The sequence below is a fragment of the Marmota flaviventris genome, chromosome 6, assembly GCF_047511675.1.
Source record: "Marmota flaviventris isolate mMarFla1 chromosome 6, mMarFla1.hap1, whole genome shotgun sequence".
Taxonomy (NCBI): Eukaryota; Metazoa; Chordata; class Mammalia; order Rodentia; family Sciuridae; genus Marmota; species Marmota flaviventris.
This window is the reverse complement of record NC_092503.1, coordinates 114,204,606-114,232,148: the sequence shown is the minus strand read 5'-3', so window position 1 is coordinate 114,232,148 and position 27,543 is coordinate 114,204,606. Positions and strand designations below refer to the sequence as shown.

At 40.0% G+C, this 27,543-nt stretch overlaps 1 protein-coding gene across 1 annotated transcript in view; it reads right to left on the bottom strand.

Annotated features, from left to right (window-relative positions):
* Kif6 (kinesin family member 6) overlaps window positions 1-27,543 on the bottom strand; it is a 380,879-nt gene that overhangs the window by 164,652 nt on the left and 188,684 nt on the right. Inside the window, 3 exon segments of the mRNA XM_027943549.2 lie at window positions 15,206-15,421; window positions 18,003-18,141; window positions 18,952-19,057. Coding sequence (XP_027799350.2) covers window positions 15,206-15,421; window positions 18,003-18,141; window positions 18,952-19,057 — 461 coding nt within the window.

Below are 27,543 nucleotides of genomic sequence, written 5' to 3'. Positions count from 1 at the left end.
GAGAGAGAGTTTCCAATGCCTTCCCAAGCCTTTTGGTGTAGTACCTTGGTCCAAACTTCCATGGATCCTGTGATTTTACTGGGAATAAAATGTTCTAGAAGCCAGTTGACCTTCTCCTCTGTGGCCGCCCACCACCTCATCCAGGAAGAGTTCATTTCAAAGAGAATGCTCAGAAGCATGTCATTAAAAAACCAGTAAGAAACTGAGTCGGCTACACTTCCCAGGCCTGCAGCCTCCAGGACGATCAATCTTACTACGCCTTTCATCCTTGACATCTCTGGCCACCACAAAAGGCAAGCCCCTCCAGACGAAAGTCATCTCCCATGTTATTTTCTACTTCTTCACCCTACCCCTACCTCATCCCACCCATTTCTCCTTCTCCTTCTAGCCTCCCTGGGAGCCTGTCCTACTGTGCTCTCTGGAACCCCTAACTCATTGCAAACTTTCCCACTTGCTTAACATTTTCCCTTCAGTTTCTCCCTTCACTGAAATCCAGCTTCCCCCTCAGGATGCTGTCTTCTCTGGAGCCCCGGGGAGGAGAGGCTGTTTGTGGTCCTGCAATGTAGATTCCAGGTGGGGGGTGGGTGGCAGAGGTCAGAGACAGTGTTGGCCATCTTCTGGCACCTTGATTCTATTTCAAAATCACTATTTTATTTTCATCACCAAGGTCAAAGCTTTTCCTCCTTTGAGGTCTGTAACATTTGGTCCCACTGTCCACTTTCTCCAATGATGTGACTTAAGGCTGCTCGCTGTACATTGGTCCAAGGAGTAAACAAATCTCCCAGCTATCCCAAGCAGACTGGGGCTTCTGGCTCACAGTTTTCCTTCCCACTCCGTTTCCTGTCAATATCCTGAATGACTTCAACAGCCACAAAGGAACTCCACTCAACAACTCTAGCCTGAGCATTCCTTAACCTCCACTGAGCTGTATGATCATTTCTATCTCCACTTCTTTACCTGTTCCTCTTGAAGCTGGAAAAATGAGTTTTTGTACCCACATTCTTTGCTACTGCTTTGGCAAAGGTTACGGATCACTTCCCACCTAAATCCAATAGACTGTTTGTAGTTCTCATCTCTTTGGCTACTCTGCAACATCTATGAACTGCAACAGTCTGCTTGAAACTCAACGTGGCTGCTGAGATCTTTCTCTCTCTTGACTTTCACTATCCTCCTTTGCTGCTTCTTTAGCCTCAACCTATTTCTACTCCTATTCGTCAATATTGGGATCAGTAGAGAAACCAGCCTGTGTCCTCTTCCCCTTTTTTCCTTTCTATGCATCTTCTTGGACCACCTTATCCACTCTCATGGCTACTAGTCAATGATACATCCATACTGCAAATTAACCCCTAGCCTTGAGCACTAAAGCTATAAGTCTATACCTTAGACAATCCTTGGACAATCCCATCTCATGATCATTCAAGTCGTATCAATAATTTAATTAATCAACTCTCCCTCCAGCCCTGATTCTCTCCATGGATTCACTGCCTTGGTATATGGCACCCTGTCCACTCAGAAACTGGGTGTGATGGGAGATGGTTCATCTTGACCCCATTCTAATCAGTAGCACAAATGCTTGTCTCATCTGCTCAATTGCTTGTGTGGCTGACTTGGTTCAGGTCCTTATAATTTCTCAGCTTGATTGTACTACAATATCTTATCTCTTTTCCCTCCTGTTTCCAATTTACTCGTGTGCACTGCTAACAGTAATGTTTCTGAAACAGATATTTGCCCATGTTACTTTTTTGTTAAAGAGTCATAATGGCTCCCCACTGACAAGAGAATAAAGCTCTTAATTTGGAAGGCTAGCTTTTAAGCTTCTCATGAGCTGGTCCCTCTTCAGCTCTATTTCTCATGGAATACCATCCTATTCACACAAATCCTACAATCTAATGCCTGTAATGTCACACACCTGCTGTGTGTCCCACACCTCCGTGCCTTTGCTTTGAGAAGTTTCCTTGTTTCATTCTCACTGTAACCCAACACCCCGCACAGTACTGGCACCAGTTTAAGTTCAATGAGCTTCTGTTCAATGAGTTTATAGGAGCCACGGCTCCCACAGCTAAGGATAGTCCTTTGTGCTTCCTGGAGCTTCTGTAGGACAATCTTATATTTTCTTACATCTTAAATTTTCCATCTCATGTAGAGCAGCACAGTACTTGAGCTTCTAGAGTAAATACGTGATGGATGAAAGGATAAGGTTTTATTTTCAAAGTCTTGGCAAGACTCTGGGTGTGTATGTGTGTGCACACATGTGTTTGAATATGTGTGTGCATGTGTATGAGTGTGCATGTGTCCGCATGCATGCACACATACATGTGCACTTGTAAGAGAGAAAGACCTTCTGTTCCCTGTCAGGGTGACAGGGCTTATGACCTTGCATCCCAAGGTCCTCCTGCAGAATATATCACATCATAAAAATAACGTTAAAATAGTGAATAGATTATGCAATTCCTATATTCATTCATTTTATGGGTCATGTTACTGTGGAGTTACATTATGGGCTATAAAGTTATGTAATTCAGCTAAATTATGGATTATACTTTTTTTTTTTTTTTGAAATCCTGGAAAACAGTGGGTATGTGATGTGAGAGAATAAAGGACTTCTCAGCCACTGGGAGCACTTTAGAGTTAAGTCCTCACTGTCAACCCCATTTTTCTCAGCTGAACAAAGAAACAAACAAAGAAAAACAAAATGACCACCTCTCAGAACGCCATGTTCCTTACAGGGGAAGGCCCATCCAGAGACGGATCATCAGGAGGGGAGCAAGGCCCTGTGGCCTTCTTCAACTCAGGAAACTCTAAAAGACCGGTCCAGCTCCAGAGCCCCTTGTCAGGTCACCTGAGGCCTCTGTCATCTTACAAGGCTGCAACACAGTTCATCTTCTCCTTCCTCCAAGTTGGAGTCTGCCCCTCCCTCCACAGGGGTGGGTTCCAGGGATGCACCTCAGTGAACATCCAGCTCACACTCTGCTCCTGGGAATCCAGCTCACTTTTATATGAGAAAATTAAACCCGGGCTCAAAGTCACTAACAGACACTGTAATTTTTTAATATAATGTTCAACAAAAAATGAAAACTGTCTGTGTTCTGACTCAGTCTTAATGTTCACCATCTTTTATCCCTGAGCCAAAAGATGGTTCTTGTGCCTAGAACAATCAGCTTTTTTTGTTGCATAGAAGAAAATGACTCTGGCAACTGGCCTCCAGGATTGGTCAGGGGATCTACCAGACCCTAAGCATAGCGCCCTCCTCAGCAGTTCTTGAAAGGAACTTCAAAGGTGTCCCTCCTATCTGAAGAACTCATCTGCTTGAACAGGCAATACCAACCTACTTTATGGACAGAACTGAATATAAATACATTCTTCCACTCAAAACTTCAGGGCAAGGTGGAAAAATGGGTATCTAATTCCTTCTACAACCAGGTGGGGAGAGGAGGATGTTGATTTGCATTCCACCTGCCTTCCCCTGGATTCCAGAAAAATACTCATGCATGCTGATGAAAATAAACAAACAATGCAATACAAGCAACTCTTTCCCTTTCAGGCTCATTCCACCGCCTCTGTCTCCCTCTACCTTCTCCTCTCTATCATCAGTGGGCCTCCCTTCAAGTCATTTCCTTGCTTTCATGGATCACCTTAATACCAACCAGCTTCATGGTCTTCCTCTGTATGTCTGACCCAGCTGCTGGACTGGGCAACTTTAATGCCCAAAGAAACAGGTATCCATTTTATCCAACTACTTTCTGCCTCTTTGATACCTCTAGTTCTTTGAATCCTCTACAAGCTTGGAATCTGTTTCCTCTTCTGATCGTACCCTTTTTTCCTCAAAGAATATGGAATTGATGGCTGTCTAGACTACTTAACTGTGCAGGCCCTCTTATTGAGCTTTCATTATACTAAAAGACAGCTCTGCCTATTTATCTCCCCACTAGATGAAAAATGCTGGAGGTCTCACAGATGGTGACTTCCAAACTAGACTTATAGGTAGATATACAGATGAATGGAGAGACTGTTAAGTACATCAGCAGACAGATGAAAGATAGATAGATAGACAGATAGATAACCGGGAGGCACATGGGTGTTCATGGGTGAACCATGAACCAAATGCTAGGAGTTGAGCCTATTGTAGATAAACTACTTTATTTTAAAAGACACATTGACCTTTATACCTCTGAAGATCTTATTGGGATCACAAAAAATGGTGGGATAAAACGAACATTTGGAAGTGGTGCGAGCCTTGATTTTGGACCTGAAAGCAGACACCTGTGTGCTTGTTCCCTTGCGTGGGCCTGCTCACTCCCTCTTCCTCTCTCCTTTGGTTTTCAGGTGTCATTTATTCATTTCATCTACTCTACAGACGATTTAAATAGGAGGGATGCAAAGCTGCATGTGTCTAACTACTTGGCCAGGACTGTGCCCTGCAGAAATACAAGTGGCTACAGCCCTGTGGAGAAGACAATCATCCATTCGCTGTTTCTTTAATTGCATTCATGGGGCATGCGAAGGCCAGAGTGTGGTCAGGGGAGATAGATCCTGGGAGATTCTAAAAGCCGAGGTTGGTGTCTAGGCCTGTGGCCTACCCACAGCGAGCTGGAAAGGACCTTAGAAACAATCTTATTTTTATTCTGTTTCTCTGGTTGTTTTACGGGTGAGTTCTGCCTCCCGAGTTCTCCCTGAGCTTTTCTCTTGGACTTAGTGGAGGATTGGGTGTGTCAAGATTTGCGAACAGTGGTTTGGGTCTCAACAGCAATCCTTTGACTCAAGGTTTGAAGCAACAAACCCTTGGGTGCTCCCTTATTCTCTTACCTGGGCCTGCGACTGCATCTTCAGACTTAGGGAACTGGGAAGAGGGGACGAAGCAGAGCTGTCCTTCATGCCATGAAGAGCTGCTGCGGACTCCCTCTCTAATCTCTCTTCATGTTCCTCTCCTCTTTTCCAGAACTTCATCCCCAATCTATTAAGCTATTTCCTAAATTACTTACTTGGTCTCCAGCCTCCTCATATCTAATATAAATGCCGCCCTAGAGCACAACCCTGACCAGACCCACTGCTGCTTTGGTTGCTCCCTCACCGCTCAGTGAAGACAATTTCCTGGTGTAGCATTTAAGGATTTCTGTAACATGCCACCCTTGTTCAATAAAAAAAGTAAAAAATTAAAATAATATGCAAACATATAAAATTAAAAGGGGAAGTTCCCCTTCGTTCCTCTATTCCCTCTCCTGGAAGCAACCACCCCAGCAATTTCCCACTCATTTTTCTGGACTTATTTCTTTTGATTTCCTGTGCACCTCCAAGGCCACAGCTAAACAGATAACCCCATCAGCCTTACATAGCTTTTCCTTATTTTACTGTCTCTAAGACTTCACTCTCATTATTCTGCTTTATAACTTTTAAAAATTATAAATAGACAAATTATAATGGTATATATTCATGAGGTACATAGTGATGCTATGATTTATGAATACAAAATACAATAATTAAGTTAATTAACATATCCATCACCTCCAATACTAAGCATTTTTTTTTTTTGTGGTGAGAACATTTGAAATTTACTCTGGGCCATTTTGAAATGTATCTTATTATTTTATTGTATTCATCATACTGTGCAATGTATTTCAAAGTAAGAGAAAACTTATTCCCTTTGCTTAATTGAGGCTTTATACCCTCAACCATCAATTCTCCAACCTTCCATCCCCAGACTTTGGTAGCCACCATTCTATTTTCCACTTCTTTGATTTTGAATGCTTCAGATTCCACAGATGAGAATCACAAAATGTTTATCTTTCTGTGCCTAGCTTATTTCATTTAGCATAATGTTCTTCAATTGCATCCATGTTGTCTCCAATGGCAAAATTTATTTTTCAAAGGTTGAATAGTATTTTAAAGTATATTGAAGGAGTTAAGGGTGATCTACTTCAAAATATGCTGAATTGGTATTTTGATTATTTTAGGCTAAAATCACTGGAGAAACAGTAGTTGCAGAAAGGGCTCTTTGATCGACATTTTCCTACAGGTACCAGTCCATAAAGACTCCTCTGGCCAGGCGCCATGGTGCACCAGGTGCCTGTAATCCTAGCGGCTCAGGAGGTCAAGACAGAAGGATCTCAAGTTCAAAGCCAGCCTCAGCAATAGTGAGGAGCTAAGCATCTCAGTGAGACCCTGTCTCTAAATAAAATACAAAATAAGGCTGAGGATGTGGCTCAGTGGCCAAGTGACTCTGAGTTAAATCCCTGGTAGCAAAATAAAAAGACGCCTCTGGGAGAGGTTCCTTCTCTGTACCACAGCTACAAAGTGGACTGTATAATTGGAGACTGGAATTGTTGCTGCAGTGTATTTGAATAAATAAACTTGTGGGGAGCCACACTGAGTTACCATGAATTCCAGACCTGATGCACCACGGGGATCTGAAAGATCACTGTAGTCTGGCACTGTAGTGCCATGACTTGTGACTTGGTATTTGAGCCCCCCCCACCCCCAACCCCGCTTGGATAGCAAGGTCAGTCTTCTGAGCAGGCATACCCCTGGGGTGGAGCTACACTCACCTATTTTTTTTTTTTTTTGTAATCCTACCCCTTTGCTTTGTTTGGAATAGAATGTTCCATGGAAACGCCCTTTGTGTGTCCCCTTCTTGCTCTGCCTTTGGGTGTGGCCTTCCTACAGTCAGTCAACCTGCTGACAGCAGACATCATGAAGCTAGACTCAACCTCCTGAAACCTGACCCCTTGCTTCATTTGAATGGTTTCTTTCCAATAAAAGGGTTCAGCACATGGTCTCTCTTTTCATGGACCCCTAAGGTCAGAGGAGCCGTCAAGAAAAAGGTATCTCTGTCTCTTGTGTGATTATTTCGTGCAGCCAGTTCACTGGAGTGACCCTGAGTGTTTTAGTCGTGAGAAATGCAACATAAACTCACTAAAGTAACACTTATCTTCAACTAGCTTTGTGTTCCCCATGTGTTTCCACTCCAAGCCCAGATCACTTTGTTCTGCCATTTCTTCATAAATTTATTGTTCTTTGTATAAAAAGCATACAATCTTTCTGTTTTGACCATTTCTTCAGATATTTACTCCCTTGTGAGGGTCCCCAGGTACATGTACAAAGTAATGAAACTTGTATGTATTTCTCTTGTGCTAATTTGTTTCCTAGATTTCAGCTGAAGATCCAACCCAAGAACTAAGATGGGTAGAGGCAATTATTGGTTTTTCCTACATGTATAATAGTATTTTCCTTATCCATTCACCTATTTAGGGACACTTAAATTGCTTCTATATATTGGCCACTGTGAACAGTGCTATAAAGAACATGGGAGTACAGATATCTCTTTAACAAACTCATTTCAAATCTTTTGGTAAATATCCAGAAGTAGGACTTCTGGACCCTATGGTAATCCTATTTTTAGTTTTTTGAGGAGCCTCCAAACAGTTTTCCATTACTGCTGTACAATTTATGTTCCCATCAACAGGGTACAGGATTCCCTTCTCTCCATTTCCTTGTAAACATTTGTTATCTTTCATCTTCTTGGTAATATACAATCTGACAAGTGTGAGGTGATATATTATTGTGGTTTCTAATTTGCATTGCCCTAATGATCAGTGATGTTGACCTTCTTTCCTTTATGTATTGATGGATTGAAAGAATAAATATTGTTAAAATATCTATACTACCCAAAATGATCTACAGATTCAATGCAATCCTTTGCAAAATTCCAAGATCATTTTTCATAGAAATAGAAAAACAATCCTAAAATTCATATGGAGCCACAAAAAGCTCTAAAAGGCAAACATGAACCCCAAAGTACAAAACTGGAGGCATCATATTATCTGATTCAAACCCTACTACAGAGCCATAGTAATTAGAACAGCATGGTACTGGCATAAAAACAGACTTATCCACAAATGAAACACAATAAGAGCCCAGAAATGAACCTACCCACCTATAGTCCAATAGATTTTCGACAGAGATGTCAAGGACACCGGATGGAAAAGGACAGTGTCTTTAGTTAATAGTATTGGGAAAACTGCTATTCAGAAGAAATAAATTGGATCTGATCTCACCACCAAATACACAAATCAATTAAAAATGAATTAAATATAAGACCTGGGACTATAAAACTATTAGAAGAAAAGGTAGGGGGAAAACATGACATTAGTTTGGGCAATTTTTTTTTTTTTTAGATTTGACTCCAAAAGTACAGGTAAAAACCCCCAAATGGCCAGGCTTTGTGGCACATGCCTTTAATCTCAGTGGCTCAGGAGGCTGAGGCAGGAGGATCATGAGTTCAAAGCCAACCTCAGCAAAAGTGAGGCAGTAAGCAACTCAGTGAGACCCTGTCTCTAAATTAAATACAAAATAGGGCTGGGGATGTGACTCAGTGGTCAAGTGTCACTGAGTTCAATCCTTGGTACATCCCTTACACACACACAAAATAAACAACAACAACAACAACAATAACAAACCACAAAATAGAAAAATGTAGACAAATGGGATTATATCAAAATAAAAAGCTTTTGCACAATGAAGGAAATAATAAAAGTAAAGGGACAATCTATGGATGGTGAAGAAACATTTTCAAACAATACTTCTGATAAAGGATTAATATCTAAAATTTATAAAGAATTTAAATCTACAAAAAGAAAACACATGGATAAAAAAATGGGCAAGAAATCTGAACAGACATTTTTTTTGAAAGAAGACATACAAGTGCTCACATTATTCTTTAAGACTTAAGTATTATGGAATAGTTCACATTTGAATGCCTGAATTCTACCAGTCCTTGGAGACTGAACTTCCATGTCACCTGCTGGGTCACACTTTTCCCGACCTGCTGATTAAAGTTCTTCCCTTCTTGAAATAAAAGGGATAAAAACAGAAAAGGAAGAAGTCAATTATTGTTTTCAGATGACATGATCCTATACTTAGACGAGCCAAGATGCTGCACCTGAAGACTACTAGAACCAGCCAAACTCAGCAACGTAGCAGGTTAGAGAGTCAATGTACAAAAATTAACACCAGCAATGAATCTGCTGAGAAAGAAATCAGGAAAACTATCCTATTCGCAATAGCCTAAAAAGAGATACCTGAGAGTGAATCTGAAGAAATAAATTGAAGAAGACCTTAGAGGATAGAAAGACCTTTTGTGTTCATCAATAGGAAGAATTAATAGTTGAAATGGCCACATTGCCAAAAGCAATATACAAATTCAATGTAGTCTCCATCAAAATACCAATGACATTCTTCACAGAGTTAGAAAAAACAGTCATAAAACTCATTTGGAAGAATAAAAGGCCCAGATTAGCTAAGGCAATTCTAAGCCAAAAAAAGCAATGCTGCAGGCATCACAGTACCTGACTTCAAATTATCCTAAAGAGCCATAGTAACAAAAACCGCATGGTCCTAGCATAAAAACAGACACATAGACCAATGAGACAGAATAGAAAGCAGAGACAAACACAGATACAGTCATCTGATCCTTGACAAAGGTGAAAAAACCCTGTTAGAGAAAAAACAGGCTTTTAAACAAATGGTGCTAGGACAACTGATTATCCATATGGAGAAGAGTAAGACCAGATCCTTCTCTCTACACTGCACAAAAGTCAATTCAAAATGGATTGAGGTCCTAGGAATCAAACCAGAAACCATGCAACTCCTAGAAGAAAACGTAGCACCAACACTCCAACATATTGGCAAAGACAATGACTCTCTCAATAGGACTCCTAAAGCTTAGGAAATAATAAGCCAAGAACTAATAAATGGGATGGCATCAAATTAAAAAGCTTCTGCACAGCAAGGAAATAAGAATGTGAAGAGAACACACAGAATGGGAGAAAACCTTTGCTAGCTCCTCCAGATTAATATATCCAGAACATATATAACTAATATCCAGATTATATAAAGAACCCAAAAAAACTTAACACCAAAAAGTCACATAACCCAATTAATAAATGCATAAAAGAACTAAACAGATACTTCTCAAAAGAAGAACTACAAAAGGCCAAAAAATACATGGAAAATGTTCATCATCATTAGCAATTAGGGAATTAGGGGATTAGGGAAATGAAATTAGCAATCAGGAAAATGAAAATAAAAACTACATTGCGATTTCATCTCACTCCAGTCAGAATGGCAGCCATCAAGAATATAAACATTAATAAATGCTGGAGAAGACGCAGAGAAGAAGAAACACTTTGACACTGCTGGTGGGACTGTAAGTTAGTACAACTCCTATGGAAATGGATGAGGAGGTTCTGCAAAAGACTAGGAATGGAACCACCATATGACCCAGCTGTACCACTCCTCAGTATTCACTCTAAAGGATTAAAGTCACCATACAATCGCGATACCCAAGTTTGGAGTAGCACAATTCACAATAGTCAAACAATGGAACTAGTCTAGGTGTCCATCAATGTGTAAATGAATAAAGAAAATGTGGAGTTTTATTCAGCATAATGAAGAAATCTGTAGGAAAATGGATGGAACTTGGCAATTTTATGTTAATTGAATAAACCAAACTCAGAAAAGCAAGGGTTTTATGTTTTCTGTCACATGTGGAAGCTAAAGAAGAAAAAGAAGAGAAAGGTGGGGGGAACTCAAGGAAATCAAAGGGAGATCAGTAGAGAAGAGGAAAAGGACCTAGTGAGGGAGGAGGGAAGGTACAGGAGAAATCTGGGGAATGATATTGGCCAAATGATATAGTTGTATCGTGTGCACATCAGAATACAGAACAACGGATCCCACTATTGTGTACAATCATAATGCATCAATAAAATACAAAAGAATTAAAAGAAAATAAATTTCTTCCATTTTCCTTTGAACTCCCAAAATATTTATTCTAGCTTCTGCTTAAAGCAACTTATTTTATTCTCTGCTATTTGGGTTCAAAGCCAGCCTCCACTATTTAACTGTGAGTTCCCTGAGTCAGAGACACTCTCAGTTCACCTTGGTACAGCCCACAGCATACCCTGGATCTTCCATGCACAGAGTGGGAATTCAAAGAATTCTCAAAAAACAAAAGAATAGGGTCTGGAGCCTCAAGGGTATGTTTTTGCAATTAATTTTCTTGATTTTTCTTTTCGTGATCTAGGGCTGGAATCCAGAGTCTCATGCATGCTAGGCAAGTGCTCTCCCACTGAGTTCCACCCCCATCTTTAAAATGACAGCAACATCACCTGTGATGAGTGGGTTCTGTTAGCTTCTCAAGCAGCTAAAGGATGTGCTGAGTGGTGGGGCCTTTGGAATCCCGACTGGTTCCTGGTGACTATTTGGAACACAGTCAGAGATCTAAAACAGAAAATAAAACACACAAAAAACCCCAAACCAACCTAACCTTAAAACTTGTCTTATTTTAAACAGAACAATATGATTCTTCTCAAACTGTGGAGCTGAACAATCCTCCTCTTTATTTCAATGAAACCAACACAGACATCGAACCTTCAAAACAACAACCAAAGGCCCCAAAGCCCCTGACCTTGCTCCGCCTTGGCAGGCTGCTGGACAATGACTCGACCTACAAGGCTCTCTAGTGAACTCTAAATTCAGTTTCATTTTCTGATTAGAAAGGACTTATTTTCAGCATCAAGTGGAGGTGAATGGAAGAAGGGGAGGGCGGTGGAGGGGGAGATAGTTTCACAACAATTTGAGAGATGGTGAGATTTACATGCTCTCTGCATAAGAAACAGCCCCAGGGACCAATCATAGAAACCGACAACACCTACCTAAGACAAAAACTTTCAAAACACTAGGCTTATTAATTTTCTTGTATTTGCTTTAGTTCACGTGAGCTTCTCATATATAAAACATTGCAATAATAAAATAAATACACAAGTAAAATAAAATCAGCTCCTAGAATCTTAATAGGGTAAGAAGCGATCCCACAACCTGTTGCTCTGCAGCATCAATTCATCGGCAACAGTTTTCATTCCATTTGTAGTTTTGCCAAAAAAGTAGTCAATCTCCCATCAATCCCTTCCCCAAATGGTTAGATCATTATCAGTCCATTTGTGAGCCTACTCCTATTTAAAGTTGTTGCTAGAACTGTATCCAATGACGGTTAAAACAACTCAAAAACCTTTCAAATATAAGGCTCTGCTCCAAAACTTTTACCTCATTTGTACTTGGACTTTACAAACAATTTCCATTATTTTTTCAGCAATTTTCTATTTAAGTAAATTTTATTTATTCTCCAAATAGACAGACTATAGTCTGTCTCAATAGCAGTATCCAGGGAAGAAAAGAGTTCCTGAAAAAAATGACTGCAATTATAAGGAAGGGGAAGGATTATGAGATGCTGTGGGGAGAAGAATTACGAGAAAGGGATGGTGTGGATGAGAAGAAATCGAAATTGAAAAGGTCTGGCTCACAACAAGGGTTGGGCAGAGATGTCTGAGGCCATTTCTGCACAGGCACAATGGAGTAAGTGTTTTGAAAAGGCCAGGAAACAGAGTTCCTTCCATCATGAGCCATGGGGTACTGACCATGACCTTTAATTTCAGCAAAGCAGGGGCAAGAAGGTCCGATACCTTTCCTTACTCATCATAAGGAACACCCCTGTGACAAAAGACTAATCAACAAGAGAAAAGCAAAGCAGACTTATTTAATCAAATGTTATATAATATGGCAGCCTTCAGATGGAACCAAAGACCTGGGGGAAAACTCTATTTTTATGCTTAGGTTTAACGACACCATTTAGAAAAGTGATTGGGAAAATGTTATGATCTAATGTAATAAAATGAATGGGGGCAATTCAGCAAAGCCTATCTGTTTGGCTTCTCCTTGGACTCTTCTGTGTGTCATTTCTTCCTCCCAGGACAGGGAAGGACCTTTTGGAATGAGGGTCTTATGATACACTATCAGACAGGGTAGGTCAGAGAATTTCTTTATGGCCAAAAAAGGTGCAGGGCGGGGAGATAGTATTTCTAGATTTTGTGGCTGGCTTTAGGGGAGAGGGGTTCTAGTTTTTGTGGCCTGTATTAGGGGAGAAAAAAGAGTAGGAGAAAGAAGATTAGGAGAAGGGTGGATAGAGAGTTTGCTTCTGAGGCCCTTCTGATGGCCTTCAGTTCAAAGTATGCAGCATGGCAGAGCATCACATTTTGGGGTCCTATTTTTTCTGGGTTCCCACAGCAGAGGTGCCCATGCCATGTTCTCAATGGCCAACAATGCTGACTGTCAGAGAACCACGGGAGGCACTCACTATTCCTTACTGCTGTGACAAGTCTCACCAGCTACTGTGTGACCTGGGGGCCAATCCTCACCCTCACCCTCCACATCCTGTGAGCAACAAAGCTCTGTCCACTCGACTTCCTAAATGCTTCTGCTACCTCACCTCTCTCATCATCCCTATCCTTTAGCCTAAGCTACTACAATGGTCCCTTATGGTCATGTGGTCTTTGTGTTGATCTGCTCAGCACATGTCAATCAATTTGCCTCCCCAGGCTCTCACTCATCCCTCAGATGCCAACCATATCTGGCTTTTTGGATTCCTAAAATGTTCCTTTTCATTACAAAGGACTTCAAAGCTGTTCACGCAACTGGTTCCTTTTCCTTCCAAGATTCCTTCCACTCACACATTTACCCTCACTCCCCTTTTGGATCTTTCTAGTCTTCACTGCAGGTAAGGTCCCTGGCATGTGCTCCCTGCTAATACAGAAATATAATTCTGTAATCAATTGTTGAGTGACTCTTCCTGTGTCAGTGACTCTTCCTGTGTCACTCTGAGGTCAGAGCTTGTGTTTGTCTATGTATGTTCTCATCTGTAATATGTGGGTAAATAATTCAAGCAGAGGATTTAACATAGTACCTGGTATATAAGGCCTATGTAAGCTTTGGCTGTAATAATAATTAACATTGTGCCTAGGACAAAGTATGTGCTCGATAATATGTTGAATTAAAGAGGAATGAGTAAATGGATGGGTAAGAGTTCACCAATGCAGATGGCTCCCCCCTTTTCCCCACCCAGCTGCTATCTATAATAAATAGAGCAAAGCTGAATAGAAAACAGTCACAGAAAGGAATCAGTGATTTTCATTTTTGCTGCCATCATGATAAATGGTATCTTTGTTTTCCTGGATTGGAATTCATTGTACTGTGTTGTTGAAGAACTATTCAATGCAGGGAGATTTGGAATTAAGAGCTACAGGAATGTGATATCACAAAATATATCTCCACACTTCTCCAAGTTGTCTTTATTAATTAAAGCACATGCTTCTTAATGAACACCACACTCTGGTGGTTCCCAGGCTAGATCCTCGAGGAAGCCACACATATCAGGTAGTACATTCCAACAAATGTTTGCACAGAAAATGTTAACATGTTGCCAAAAAGGTAAAATTTCACCATTTTTTTCCCCAGTACACACCACACTTCTGATTCCTCCATATCCTGGACAAGGCACCAGTCACATGACTACATCATGCCATGCTGGTCTAACAAGGGGAAACATACACAAACAGACCTGGGCTTCTGGAAGGTTCTGTACTAGCAGTACCAAAAGCTAAAAAAGGGGAAGATGCTTCTGAGTTGGTCCAATCATTTTGCTAATTTATTGCTCTTTAAGGTTGTGATAAAACTTAAATACTTTAATTTTTTTTACTTTAAAAATGTTTTGATGTAAATAGCTCATTTGGATTTAGTAATAAACATGACATCATCTTGTTATTAATGTGACATTTGATCTTCCTTGTTCCTTCTTAAGGGCAGAGGAAGGTTTTTCTTTCCTGTCTCTAAAGTTCACTTTTCTACCCTAGACCTTTCCAGTTCTACCTTTGAATGCTATGAAAATTCATACTTTGTTTTTCTCAGTTCAGTCATTAATTTGGGAAACTAGTATTTAAGAGATTTGGGGAAATTAATTTGGGAAACTAGTATTTAAGAGATTTGGGGAAATTAATTTGGGAAACTAGTATTTAAGAGATTAAGGGTGGGGGCAGGGGATTAGCAAGGATGGTGGAATGTGATAGACATCATTATCCAAAGTACATGTGTGAAGACACGAATTGGTGTCAACATGCTTTATATACAACCAGAAATATGAAAAATTTTGCTGTATGTGTTTAATAAGAATTGTAATGCATTCCGCTGTCATTTATTTTTTTTTAAAAATCAATAAAAAAAGATTTGTTAGAAAAATACATTGTTAGTGTCTTTGTCCTTGCACATTTACAACTACACTGAAACCCAGTATAGGCCATGAAAAACACTAGACATTTAATCAACTGACCTGATTTTTTGTGGAGCAAACTGGATCTGTTCCCGAGCATGCTGCAATCCTGGGACTGTGTCGAGGCTGAGAATAGTGATGTCCTCTGACCTTCTGGGTTTCCAGGTGGGAAGGGTGAGCTCTGGATGAGTCTGATTTCACCTCTATCCACACTAGAGAAGTGGAGAGCATCCTGAGTTTTCTTCTTTTCCTTTTTTAACATGTTGACTAAAATATCTGAAATTTGACTTAAGGAATAAATGACTCATCCTAGATTATAATGATCAAAATACAAATGATCCAAATGCAGTTAATAGTCCCCAAACCACTTGCTCTTGAACATATGGTAAAAACTGACTAAAGGAAGATTTTAACTTTCCAAATTCCGACTACACAGTTGTGGACAATAAGGAGGCTATTAGTCTTCTACCATGACACCACGAGATGAAAAATTAGCAAACTCAAAGTTTTTCAAAATGTTCTTAGTTTAAACCAGATGTCTTAGATTTTTTATGAAAGAGTTAATAAAAAGTAAAGTGAATACTTTACTTTACTTGTACTAGGCAGTGAAGCTGTGCATATATCTCTGAGTATATAGGTCTTTTATCTGGGAAGATTCCCCTCTTTGGCTGAGCTGTGATTCAGTACCACCTTGTTTTATACTTTGTGAAGGTGTGTCTGGGGTTTGTTCAAACGGATGATGTCACTGAAATGGAACCTTGTAACTCCCACTATGGACATTCATGTTGTTGGTGGTCACTTTGACAGCACTACTATCTTTTGTTGATCTCCAGTATAATCTACCCCCACCTACTCCCATGGGAAATAGTGTCTTTCTCACACCTGTCACAATCTGAGCCTTCTGGGTCTACAAAGACAGATAAGAAAACATCCTCCAAACCCGACTGAGTAACTGTGATGCATCAAGAGCCTTTATTGATTTTCAGCCTTTGATGAACGTAAGTTTTGAGATGATTAAACCTTAGCTGTTGTTTTTCCTTCTTCTGATTTTACTTACTGTTTACCTCAGCACAGCTTCCATTATGGGATGCTCTAGAATGCCTAGGCACATTCTGGTTTTTCTCAGCACAGTGAGATTGACAGGGCAGGTCTTACGCTCCTGCTCCTGAAGGATAGGAAACAGCTTCATCAAGTAGTCATACAGCTAATAAAAGAAGAGCTAGGATTTCAATCCAAGTATGGATTCAAGATCAGTATTCTGTCCACTCTGACAGCATACACACCATCATTTTGAATATGAGACTCAGATGGCGGAAACTCTGAATTATTCAGTAAAGAATCTAGTGTAGCCCCATGTGAATAGTGGTACCCAGATTTACCACAGTGAAGAAGGGAGATGATGTATGTCTCTCTTTCTCTCTCATTCTCTTTTAAAAATAAATGTATATGAACAAGCCTGGCCCGTTCCCTCTCTGTCATATCTCATTTCATCCCTCCTATAGGCACAGACCTTCATAAGTCATGAAGCGGATTAAGAAGTTGGTAGGAGTATTTAGGAGAGAAGATCCTGGACTAGGTTCAGGGCCAGGAAAAGAAGCAGAGCTCAGACTGGGGCTGAGGCCAGGACTGAGGTCCAGGCTGAGACCATCCCTGGAGATGGATGGGGTAAGAGAGAGGGAAAGGAATGCAAGGGTGACAACATTTGTGGGCAGCACTCACAGACAAGGGCTCGTGTGGGGGTGTAATTCACAGTTGAACCTACTGTTACTTGCTGAATAATAAAGCAGCTAAAATTTACTTGAATCTGACATAAGGGGTCTGCTAATGCTCAACTAAAATTAAAGACTGAAGTTAATCAGGCAGCAGACTTACTTTGTATTTGGTTTGTTTTTACCTCTTTATTTCTGGATTTTCTTTACATAGATTATTTTTATGCATTTTGGACAATAGTTGAAGCTAAAGTATCTTTAGAAAATTTTAAAAATGAGCAAAAAATATCTGCTTATAATGAATTGACCAAAATTATTTCCTGTGTGTGTTTAAATGCTGCAAATGTCATGAAAATGTCAAGTCTTTTAACAAGAAGGAATACTGAAGAAATCTCAGGGAGTCCTGAGGTCTAACCCCCCACCAGGGGCTCTTTAGAAGTAACCACCTAGTCTGCAACTAGGAGCAGCTCATGTCCCAGGGAATGCCACCACTCTCAGGACCCCATATATGCTGCCTCCTGGAGCCAATAAGAATTCTGTCTTGAACACTCATCTATTCTCACTTCCAAATTTGGAAACATTTGTAAGTAGAACCCAAAGTAGTAGATCTCCTTTTAAATAAAAGGTTACATTTAAATCAATCTCTGCTCTTCATAAGCTAAATACCATTTACCATTTTTTCAGCCATGATTTGAGTTTCACCCACATACCAGCCACAAACTCTGGGCCATGGTGAGGCTGTGGTCAGCCCGGTGTCCGGTCAGCTAGCTAAAGATAACCAGCTAACTTACTGGCTCAGGACTGAACCAGAAAGAGCACCACAGAGTAGTCAAAAATTATATTTTCACAAATCTAATGTTGAGAGATGCCATAAAAAAGCTCATACTTTTCTATAAACTGAAATGTTCTCTGTAGAGAAACTATATCAGGCTAAAAGTAAGGTCAAACGTTTTCTTTTGTAGCTACTCTTTTTCACTAGTGACTGCACTGTGTTTGCTAAAGGGACATTTTACTTCTCAATGGAAAGGGACGAGGTGATTGATTGGGAGGAAGGGTGGGCCCCTGAGTGATGTGGCAGTGGGGAGTCACCTGTTCTCACCCCCCTTTCAAGCCAGGAGCAGAGAGTTTCATGGCTTCAGGAAGGATACTGATTTCATTATCCCTCTGCTTTAGAAGGTCTCGTAGCTTTTTATATTCTTCCTCTTTCACTGGTTCTTGGCAGTCTGGCTCTTTGATTTCAGAGGAGACTGTACTGTTCCTGAGGATCTTCTTGTCATTCAATAGTTTCTGTAAGTTGAAAGAACAGTTTTGCCCCTATATCGCCATTCCAAATTTTCTTGTTTGACTCTTTTCCCTTTAACAATTCCCTGAACATAAGCCTGCCTTCTCCTGACTCCTTGAATTCACAGTCGCTTTTCTCACTTGCTTGTCCCCCAACCCCACCTGCCTTCCACATTCCCTTCTCCCCCATCTTTATCTCTCCTTTCCTAAATTGGGAAATTCTTCCTCAAACATTATCTCCTCTTGGACTCGCTTCCCTTTCTATGTAACACAATAGCGCTCAGTTCATACTTTTATTATAGCCCTTATCTGTCTTCTCCATGACTCGTTCAACATTGCCTTTCCAATCCTGGCCCATAGCAGACTCACAGACATGTTCGCTATCTTACCGAGGTATGAAAAAATACAACTAAGGTAGAAGGAACATGTAATGAAAACCCCATCTCCTCATCAGGAAAGGTAAAACCCAAGGCAGAGGAAAGTGAATTATAAGGATAAATAAAAAATACAATACATGACTCACTTGATATTATTTTAAAATTGGTTTTTGGAACACAGAACTATTCTGTGTAGAGGTAGAGATTCCTGGCAAAAGAATTTGAAGTCCATGGTTTGAGCTTATTTATTGGCAAGTAAGATCTGATCTCAGGAGAAAGTGGGTGGTGACCACAGCATTGGTTCAAAGATCACACCATTTTCTGTGAAGCTGGGTCCTAACTTTTCAAGGCTTGGTCAACCAGAAAAGTTTTTTTTTTTTTTATTGCAGTTGGAGCATGGCAGGAAATGGTTTCTATTGAAGGAAACATTTAAACTTACCTTTAAATGATGAAAACAGTGATGAATTTTACGCATATCAGCGCCAACCTCTAGTCTACTCTGTGGATCCTGGTCTTCCAAAAAGGATGTTATTAGTTTTTCCAGCCTAAAAATACATAATGCATGAGAAGCAAGTTTGAACTAGAAGCTTTAGAAATTTTCATGGCCATACTTGGTTCATATTTGAAGCCCAGGATATTACTCCCACATTTTCACAGAAAATGAACTATAAAAATTAAAGGGGAAAAACATAGTGATAAAGTGAAATCTATAACGATGCAATCACTTGGCTCATTTCCAATGAACGTTCACAGGCAGTTTTCAGGAATGATTTGATTTCTACAATCCCTCTATTCTAGTCAAACTGAATTTCTCTGCTCCTGTGTCCAGCTGTCATAGTGCTAGAGAAAATGTTGAAAAATTATTTTTTTTTTAAAAAAAAATTGGTTTCATTAAAAATTCATGCTATGCAGCCCCCTCCCCACCTTGACATCTCAGTGATGCTTCACAGTCCTTTTCATCATTCCTGGTTAATTTTTGGTCTTCACAGTGGCTATTCTAGATCTTTCCATAACTTGTAAATCTACCACTACTTTTTTTTTTTTAAAGAGAGAGAGAATTTTAATATTTATTTATTTTTTTTAGTTTTTGGCAGACACAACATCTTTGTTTGTATGTGGTGCTGAGGATCGAACCCGGGCCGCACACATGCCAGGCGAGCGCACTACCGCTTGAGCCACCTCCCCAGCCCATCTACCACTACGTTTTCACTCTCCATCAATAAAGCAGCTTCTCACCAGAAGGAGAAAGTTAGGCTGGTTCAAGCAGATACCTCAGTTTCCTTCTCCTTCACCTCAGGTTGTTCTGCCTCACACCCAGGCCCTGTTCCTTCTTTTATTTAATTTGGATAATATCCTTCCTCCTTCTTAAGCCTAACCTCTTGCCTGGGCTCTTCCTGCTTCTTCTAGAGCTTCCTTGACTGATTACCTGTTTTCTCTTCCTCACCTGTTAATCATCTCTCTGTGTGGACTCTTTCCTCTTTGCTTACAATGAGTTTCATATTTTTCCTATTCTAAGACAAAACAGAAAGCAAAATACGCCCCTTTGGAGAGACCCTCCCACCACTCTATTTGGAAGTCCCACTTTAGTTTGTAGCATCGTGTGTCCCAGTTGAGTTCCAGAGTCTGTATATGCACCTGGCCTCCCACCCGCACCCCGCCTCCTTTAAAAGTATCATGAGGCAATTCTTGGCTCCGATTCATCTTTGTTTTTCCCTCCCCCAGGTTTTAGATTCTCAATACAAATATGTTAATTAGCTAATGCATTTCACACATGAAAATCATTCCATTTTATATTGAGTTAGAATTCTTGGTAAGGAGGGTTTTAGGAGGGCCATCAATATCTAAGATGCTACGTATCCTAACGCCACTGCAGCGTATTTTTCTAGCATTGCTACGAAAATATTTGCAGACTTCCAGCCTCTTTAAAAACTGAACACACCTTCCTTCCACTGTTCCTATCAGTCCTCTCAAGATGTAATGATTTTTATCACAGAGTACCCTTGGATGTCCTTTTTATCTCTTTCTGTAGTCTGCAACATGGGACAGCTGACATTTGCAACTGTAAGATGATTCACATTGTCATTCTTAAGGAGATGCTTCAGTGGAGGGGCACTATTTGATGTTTGATATGTTTCTTTATAGAACACAGCTAATTCATTTCTGACACAATGATTAAAAATTTTTGTATGTCAAGTATTACTAAAACACATGTTTATCATCAGCGGCCCCATATCATCGGCCTTCTCTATGGTTTGATCAAAATTAGAAATACAGCTGTGAGTGATGAAAAGGTAAAAACTCCCACTCCCTTGCCACCCTTCCCATTTGCCTTATTTACACTTAATTCCTGAGGTTCACTGTTAATAACTGAAATATATGATAGTTTTCAATGAAGCAGATACCTATATCTAATATATTCATTTGTGGATTATCTTTGCTTTCACAAAAATGAGATCACACTCTGAATAATGTTCTGCACCATTCTTTTTCTTTTTTTGTGGTACTGGAGGTTAAACCCAGAGCCTCCTTGTTGCTAGGCAAGTGTTCTCCACTGAGGTACATCCCCAGCTCTATTTTATTTTATTTTAACATAGGATTTCACTAAGTTGTTCAGGTGGCTTTGAACTTGCCATCCCTCTGCCTCAGCCTCTGGAGTATCTGGGATTACAGGTGTACACCACCATGCCAGCCTTATTCATCAAAAGATAATCACAGGTAATCTTCCACATCAGTACACATGCAGTGGAAGTGTGTTATTTTCAATGGCTCTGTAATACCCTGGACTGTGACTGCACTGCTACTATCATGACTGGCACAGAGGTAACGTGTTCCCAGTTGCCATCTTCTTTGAAACTCATGAGGAGGCATGGATCTACAATCGCCATTGAATGAATCTTCAAAAGATAGTACTGTTTATCGACTTGGACTTTCCCTAAGTCCTTAGCATAAATTCTGAAATTTTTGGAAATTGCCATGATTTCTAGATTTCTGTGGAGTGAAAGCACTTCGTGGTTTCCAGTGTCCACAAAATTTCTAGCAGATGAGATTAAGCGGTCAGCAATAGTTAATCAGTTCTTCCTTCTTGCTCTTTCTTTTTAATTTTTTAATTTGTTCTAATTAGTTATACATGACAGCAGAATGCATTTTAATTCATTGTACGCAAATGGAATACAACTTTTCATTTCTCTGGTTGTACACAATGTGGAGTTGCACCACATGTGCAGACATACGTGTACCTCGGGTAATGATGTTCGTCTCATTCCACCATCTTTCCTACCCCCACACCCCCCCTCTTCCCTCCCTCCCCTTGGTCCAAAGTTCCTCCATTCCTCCCATGCTCCAACCCCTCATTAGGATCAGCATCCACTTATCAAAGAAAATATTCAGCCCCGGGTTTTTGGGGATTGGCTTACTTTACTTAGCACGATATTCTCCAACTCCATCCATTTACCTGCAAATGCCATAATTTTATTCTCTTTTAGTGCTGAGTAATATTGCATTGTGTATATATACCACAGTTTTTCTTTATCCATTCATCTACTGAAGGGCATCTTGGATGCTTCCATTGTTTAGCTACTGGGAATTGTGCAGTTATAAACATCGAAGTGGCTGCGTCACTACAGTATGCTGATTTTAAGTCCTTTGGGTATAGTCCAAGGAGTGAGATAGCTGGGTCAAATGGTGGTTCCATTCCAAGTTTTCTAAGGAATCTCCATACTTCTTTCCAGATTGGTTGCACCAATTTGCAGTCCCACCAGCAATATATGAGAGTGCCTTTTTCCCCACATCCTCACCAACACTTATTTTTGTTTGTATTCTTGATTACTGCCATTCTGACTAGAGTGAGTTGAAATCTTAGAGTAGTTTTGATTTGCATTTCTCTAATTGCTAGAGATGTTGAACATTTTTTTTCATATATTTGTTGATTGTATATCTTCTTCTGAGAAGTGTCTGTTCCTTAGCTCATTTACTGATTGGGTTGTTTGAGTTTTTTGGTGTTAAGTTTTTTGAGTTTTTTTATATATCCTGGAGATTTGTGCTCTGACATGTGTGTGGCAAAAATTTGCTCCCAAAATGTAGGCTCTCTCTTCACCTCATTGATTGTTTCTTTTGCTGAGAACTTCTCTATAGTTGATCATGAAGTATATATTCTAGCCAACAGTCTCTGACAGAGGGCTGAAGGGGGATTGTTCACAGGAAAGCATTGTGAGAGACGAGGCTTCCTCTGATTTGAGCAGCCACTGGCAGATCCTTCAGGCTCACTGGGCTTGGCATCTCCATCGACGTGCCCATCTCACATAGTGACAGTATAGGATACAAGGAGGACCAAGACCATGAGCCAAGGAAATGGGTAAGAACTGCCTCCTGCCTGACTAAATAACTAGATTTCTTTACTTGTTCTAAGGACTTAGTCTGATAAATGACTAAGACTGAAAATCAGGCCTTTGGATGTGCAGTTTTGTTCTCAGCTCTTAGGAACACAGAGCCTCTTTAGATAAGAAAAAAATGCCTGCACTTTCCTTCATACATTTGATTTATTGTTGAACTTATTTTCTTATCAAGAAGAGACTTGTTCTACTAATTAAAATGCAGAAAAATGCTTAATTCAGATGTTTCTGATGTACTTACCCTATCAGTAGTTAAGACTAAATGAATGACCTCAAATTCTCTCATTTTCTTATCTCCCAAAATAGTTCCCAAGTTTATACCTAGTCCCTGCTCCCGCTGAGGGGTTTCCAGCTGCCAGAACCCTGCTGGACAGGGGATTGTTTACAGAAAAGACTCTCCAAGGAGGCCAAGGGTCTATAGTGAAGTCTGTTCTTTAGGAGGAGTCCAAATCAACAGGAGACTTTCTATTTTTCACTAGGAGAAAAGAAGGAGGAGAAAAGAACCCTTGAGGAAAGGTAAAAATAAACGTAGATCATTCAGTTCTAATCCATATGGACAAGAAATATTACAGAGCATCCAAGGGTGTCCGGGCACATGAGTTGGCTGAGGGCAGGCAGGGTGTTAGGTGTTATGTGTTGGGTGACATTCCTGTCTCCACCAAACTGCTAATGAGGGATCTTGGGTAGCTTGTGGCCTCATTCAGAACCCCATTGTATTATAAATATCGATACCCAGCCACATAATTATGATTGCCAACATTTCCTAGTATGTGTTTTACCACTACTCCCCTCTTTCTGCTCTCTATTCTTACAAAAAAAAAATGAAGGTCTGACTGCAGACATTTTCCCATGGAAATTTAGATTTGACAGCATGAGTGAAAAGACAACACAAGCTTCTTAGAGTTGGCTTCCACCATTAGTTAGATATTCTTTTATGCTATTTGCATATATCATGTCCTCAGTCCTTAAAACAATCCTATGAGAGAAGTACTATTAATTGCCCCCATATCATAAGCAATGAATTTGTAGTGCAATCTGAAGTTAAATATCTTGCCCAAGGTCACACAGCAAGCAAAGAAGCAAACAGCAGAGCTGGTACTCAAACTCAGGTAGGCTGACCCTAGTAGAATCCAAGTTTTGAAGCACAGTCCTTATCATACTATAGCAAAGTTAATAAATGTATTTAAATATCACACTGGACAGTGTACTTCTAAAATGGAAAACTCACCCCTAGTCTTTGAGGAGGGAAGCAGGTAGATGAACTAACAGGAAATAACTGAGTGACAGTCACATAGATCTTAACAAGGCTAGGGGACCAGCATGACTTATAACAGCAAAAACAGTTGGAAAAGAATTGGAATTTGCCACATTAGGAGATTAGGAAAATAAATGATGACATAGTTATGTACATAGTTAAATAGTTGTTTTAAACGGTGGTGTGGTGGTATGCTCATGGATGTTAAAAAATGCTCATGATATATATATGGATAGGTTAGCAATGAATCCCTTGCAGGGATTCTGCAAGTACTCTTTAACACAAAAAAAGAAGATAAGAGACAAAAAGAAACAAAGGAAGGAATGAAAGAAGGAAGGGAGGTGGGGGTGGATCTGAAGCTTTTGGCTGGCTGCCTTTGGCTCAAGAACATTTATCATCTCCCTGAAGAAAAGCTCACTCTTCTGCAGTATTTTTGTAATTATGTTTATTAAAATAAATCCATCATTTGTACATTGAGGGTGATTAAGATATTCTCAAATAACTTTTGTAAAAATGTTTTATGGACATGTTCTTTTCAGCATGAGCTTCTAGAAACACGTCTCTATGGTGCTGGTTGTGGGAAATTGGGGAGTTAACAGAGCGTTAGGAAGAAGAGCAAACCTGAACTGGGGGTGGAAACCCTGGCTAGGCCTAGCACTGGCACAACATGGGCGTGTCCTTCGGGGAAGCCAGAGGGAGCATGGCTCTGTCCTCAGGGAACAGAGACAACGGGAGCGTCCAGCAGCACAGTGTTATTTCAGAGCTTTATTACTAACAAGGCCAGGCAGCACGAAGCACTGAGACCTTATCCTCTGACACTGAACTGGAAAGAGCAAAGTGAATGGAGAACTCTCCAGGTGGTGAGGCAGGGCTGCTCTGTGACAGATCCTTGGAAAGGCCCGAGGTCCCAGAGCCGATGATTCCTAACGTCTTTGTCTTACCACTGATTTGGGGAAAGGGTGTAGATAGCTCATTACAAAGATCTAGGAAGGCATCTGACTTAAGAACCTAGCTGACATTTATTAGACCAAAAAGTGCTAAAATCTGCCTGAATTTTACCACGCATTTTGCCATTGAAGCTGGCTTCACCGGGATAGGTCGTCTCCCACAGGGTTAGGTAGTGCCGAGGAACCCTTGTTACATAGTACTTGAGCAAAATCCGGAAAAGAACTGGACATCGAAGGGAAGTTCAATAACTACTCACTTCTAGGACTATAACTAGATATAAAATTGGAGGAATAGTTATACAATGGAAATAATTGATCCTGGTGATATCAGACTGTGGCTTACGTGTTGTGTTGGATGAATTTAACTCACCAACTGTGCTGAGTCAAAACTTTGTTAAATTTGTGAAATAATGCCATGTCTAAAGTCTTAGGTTGATGAAGTAAAATAACACAAGGAACAAAGAGAGGGTATTGCCTGGCCTCTTAACGCCTTGCTAGTTTAAATGAGAACAGTGGATCAACCTCAGACGCATAAGCTGGGAGCTTTTTATTTTTATTTTTAATATATTTCTATTTTAAATTGACACATAGAAGTGGTACATATTTATGGGGTACAGTGTGACATTTTAACACATACACAAGGTAATTGGCATAGCTGCCACCTGAGACATTTATTGTTTCTTTGTATTAGGAGCATTCAAAATCCTCTCTACTAGTCATTTTGGAATATTCAATTAATTGTTAACCACAATTTTCCTACCGTGTTACAGAATATTAGAAGCTACTTCTTCTATCCAGCTGTACCTATTAACTATCACCCTCTGGGAGCCTTTTAGAAATGTGGATGGTCAGCCCCATCCCATACCAGCTGAATCAGAATCTACCCTTCCTGATGTGTCCCCACAATCTGTATGCACATTAATGTTTAAGAAACAACAAGGCAATTGAAATGTATACACAAGAAGATATGCACATCTTTTCAGCCCTGGGAACCAAAGAAGTAAACTGAAATGTTAAAGAGGAACTAACATCTCTTGATGGTCACCTATGTCCTGGGCACTGTACTAGCAACTTTACCCATGCTGGTCCATAGCCTTGTTAAGATCTATGTGACTGTCAATTTTCCACTTATCTAAGTGTGTGTGTGTGGGGGGAAACCCTAAAGGGACTCTCATAGCTGGTTCTCTTGATAACTGCCTTCTCCCAATTATTATATTATTATTTTCATTGAACATCCATGTAAAAAGCCGGGCACTTTCTCAGGTGTTTTATTATTCATCTGCACCATAAGCCTATAAACTATTATCCCTGTTTCATAAGTGAGGATAGGAAAGCTCAGAAAAGCTAAGAAACTTGCATATTGTTACGAAGATAGGAAACCGAACTGCTGAGATTTGAAAACAGGCTTTTTGAATCAGCAATTTCCATTCTTTCCCTTCATACCACAAAGATTCTCTCAACTCAGAAAACTGTCTCCACTTGCTATAATGCCTGGCACACTACCTTTGTATTTTCAACTCAAAGCTTCATGCAGACTCTTTTTATAGTAAGTAAAGACACAGACAACAAGGTTGATGAGACAACAAATAAACTTTGGGTCTGCCATTTCAAAGAAGAGATTTCAATAAGCTGTAATGACGGGGGTGCTTGATATTCGATGGTGGGGTGGGAAAGGAAGACGGGACCTATTTTAATTTTTCAGACAGATAGGATTCTCTTACGGGAGGTGACCTTTTACAACATACAGAGTTGGAATAACATATAATTTATGAAAGGGAAGTTCAAATAACAACAATAAATTCACAATTATGATTAACTACAATCCACAGGACATGAAAAACCGAGGGCCAATAGAACTGACCAAAGGAAACTACACACATATTTTTTGGGGGTCAATAGTTTCATGTTTGTTTTTCCTTAGATTCTGCTGAAGGAATCATTCCCAATTGACTTAAAAGTAGTTACTTCAAGAGTTTTTCCTTTTAAAAGTCTCTGGTTTGTGATAAGTATTATATATATTGTATGCTCTCCTTGCCCTAACCAGTAAGGGAAAAACATGAACCTTCATGTGCAAGGAACTGAGCTCAGTGTCAGCCACTTTGCTGGAATGAGCTGTTTTTTAATAATAGTAGGGGGTCAGAAAGTTCATGGTTTTGGAGAAGCAGAAGAAATTTCTATGCTGAGTTTTCCTTCGAGATTTTTCTTAGTATGGTGTATTTCCTTCACTTCCACAAGAGCACTGTTCCATGGCACCCCAAATGCACAGATGCTCAACTTCTTGACACTTTTAGTGTTTTGAAAGAGCAAATGTAAAAAATCAAAATGAAAATCTGGACTGGTTTACCTCTTCAATGATGAAGACATGACCTTTTTATAGGAATTTGAATTCATGGTCATGTAATTCCATTTATGGAATTTTTAAAAACTATCTTGAAATAATT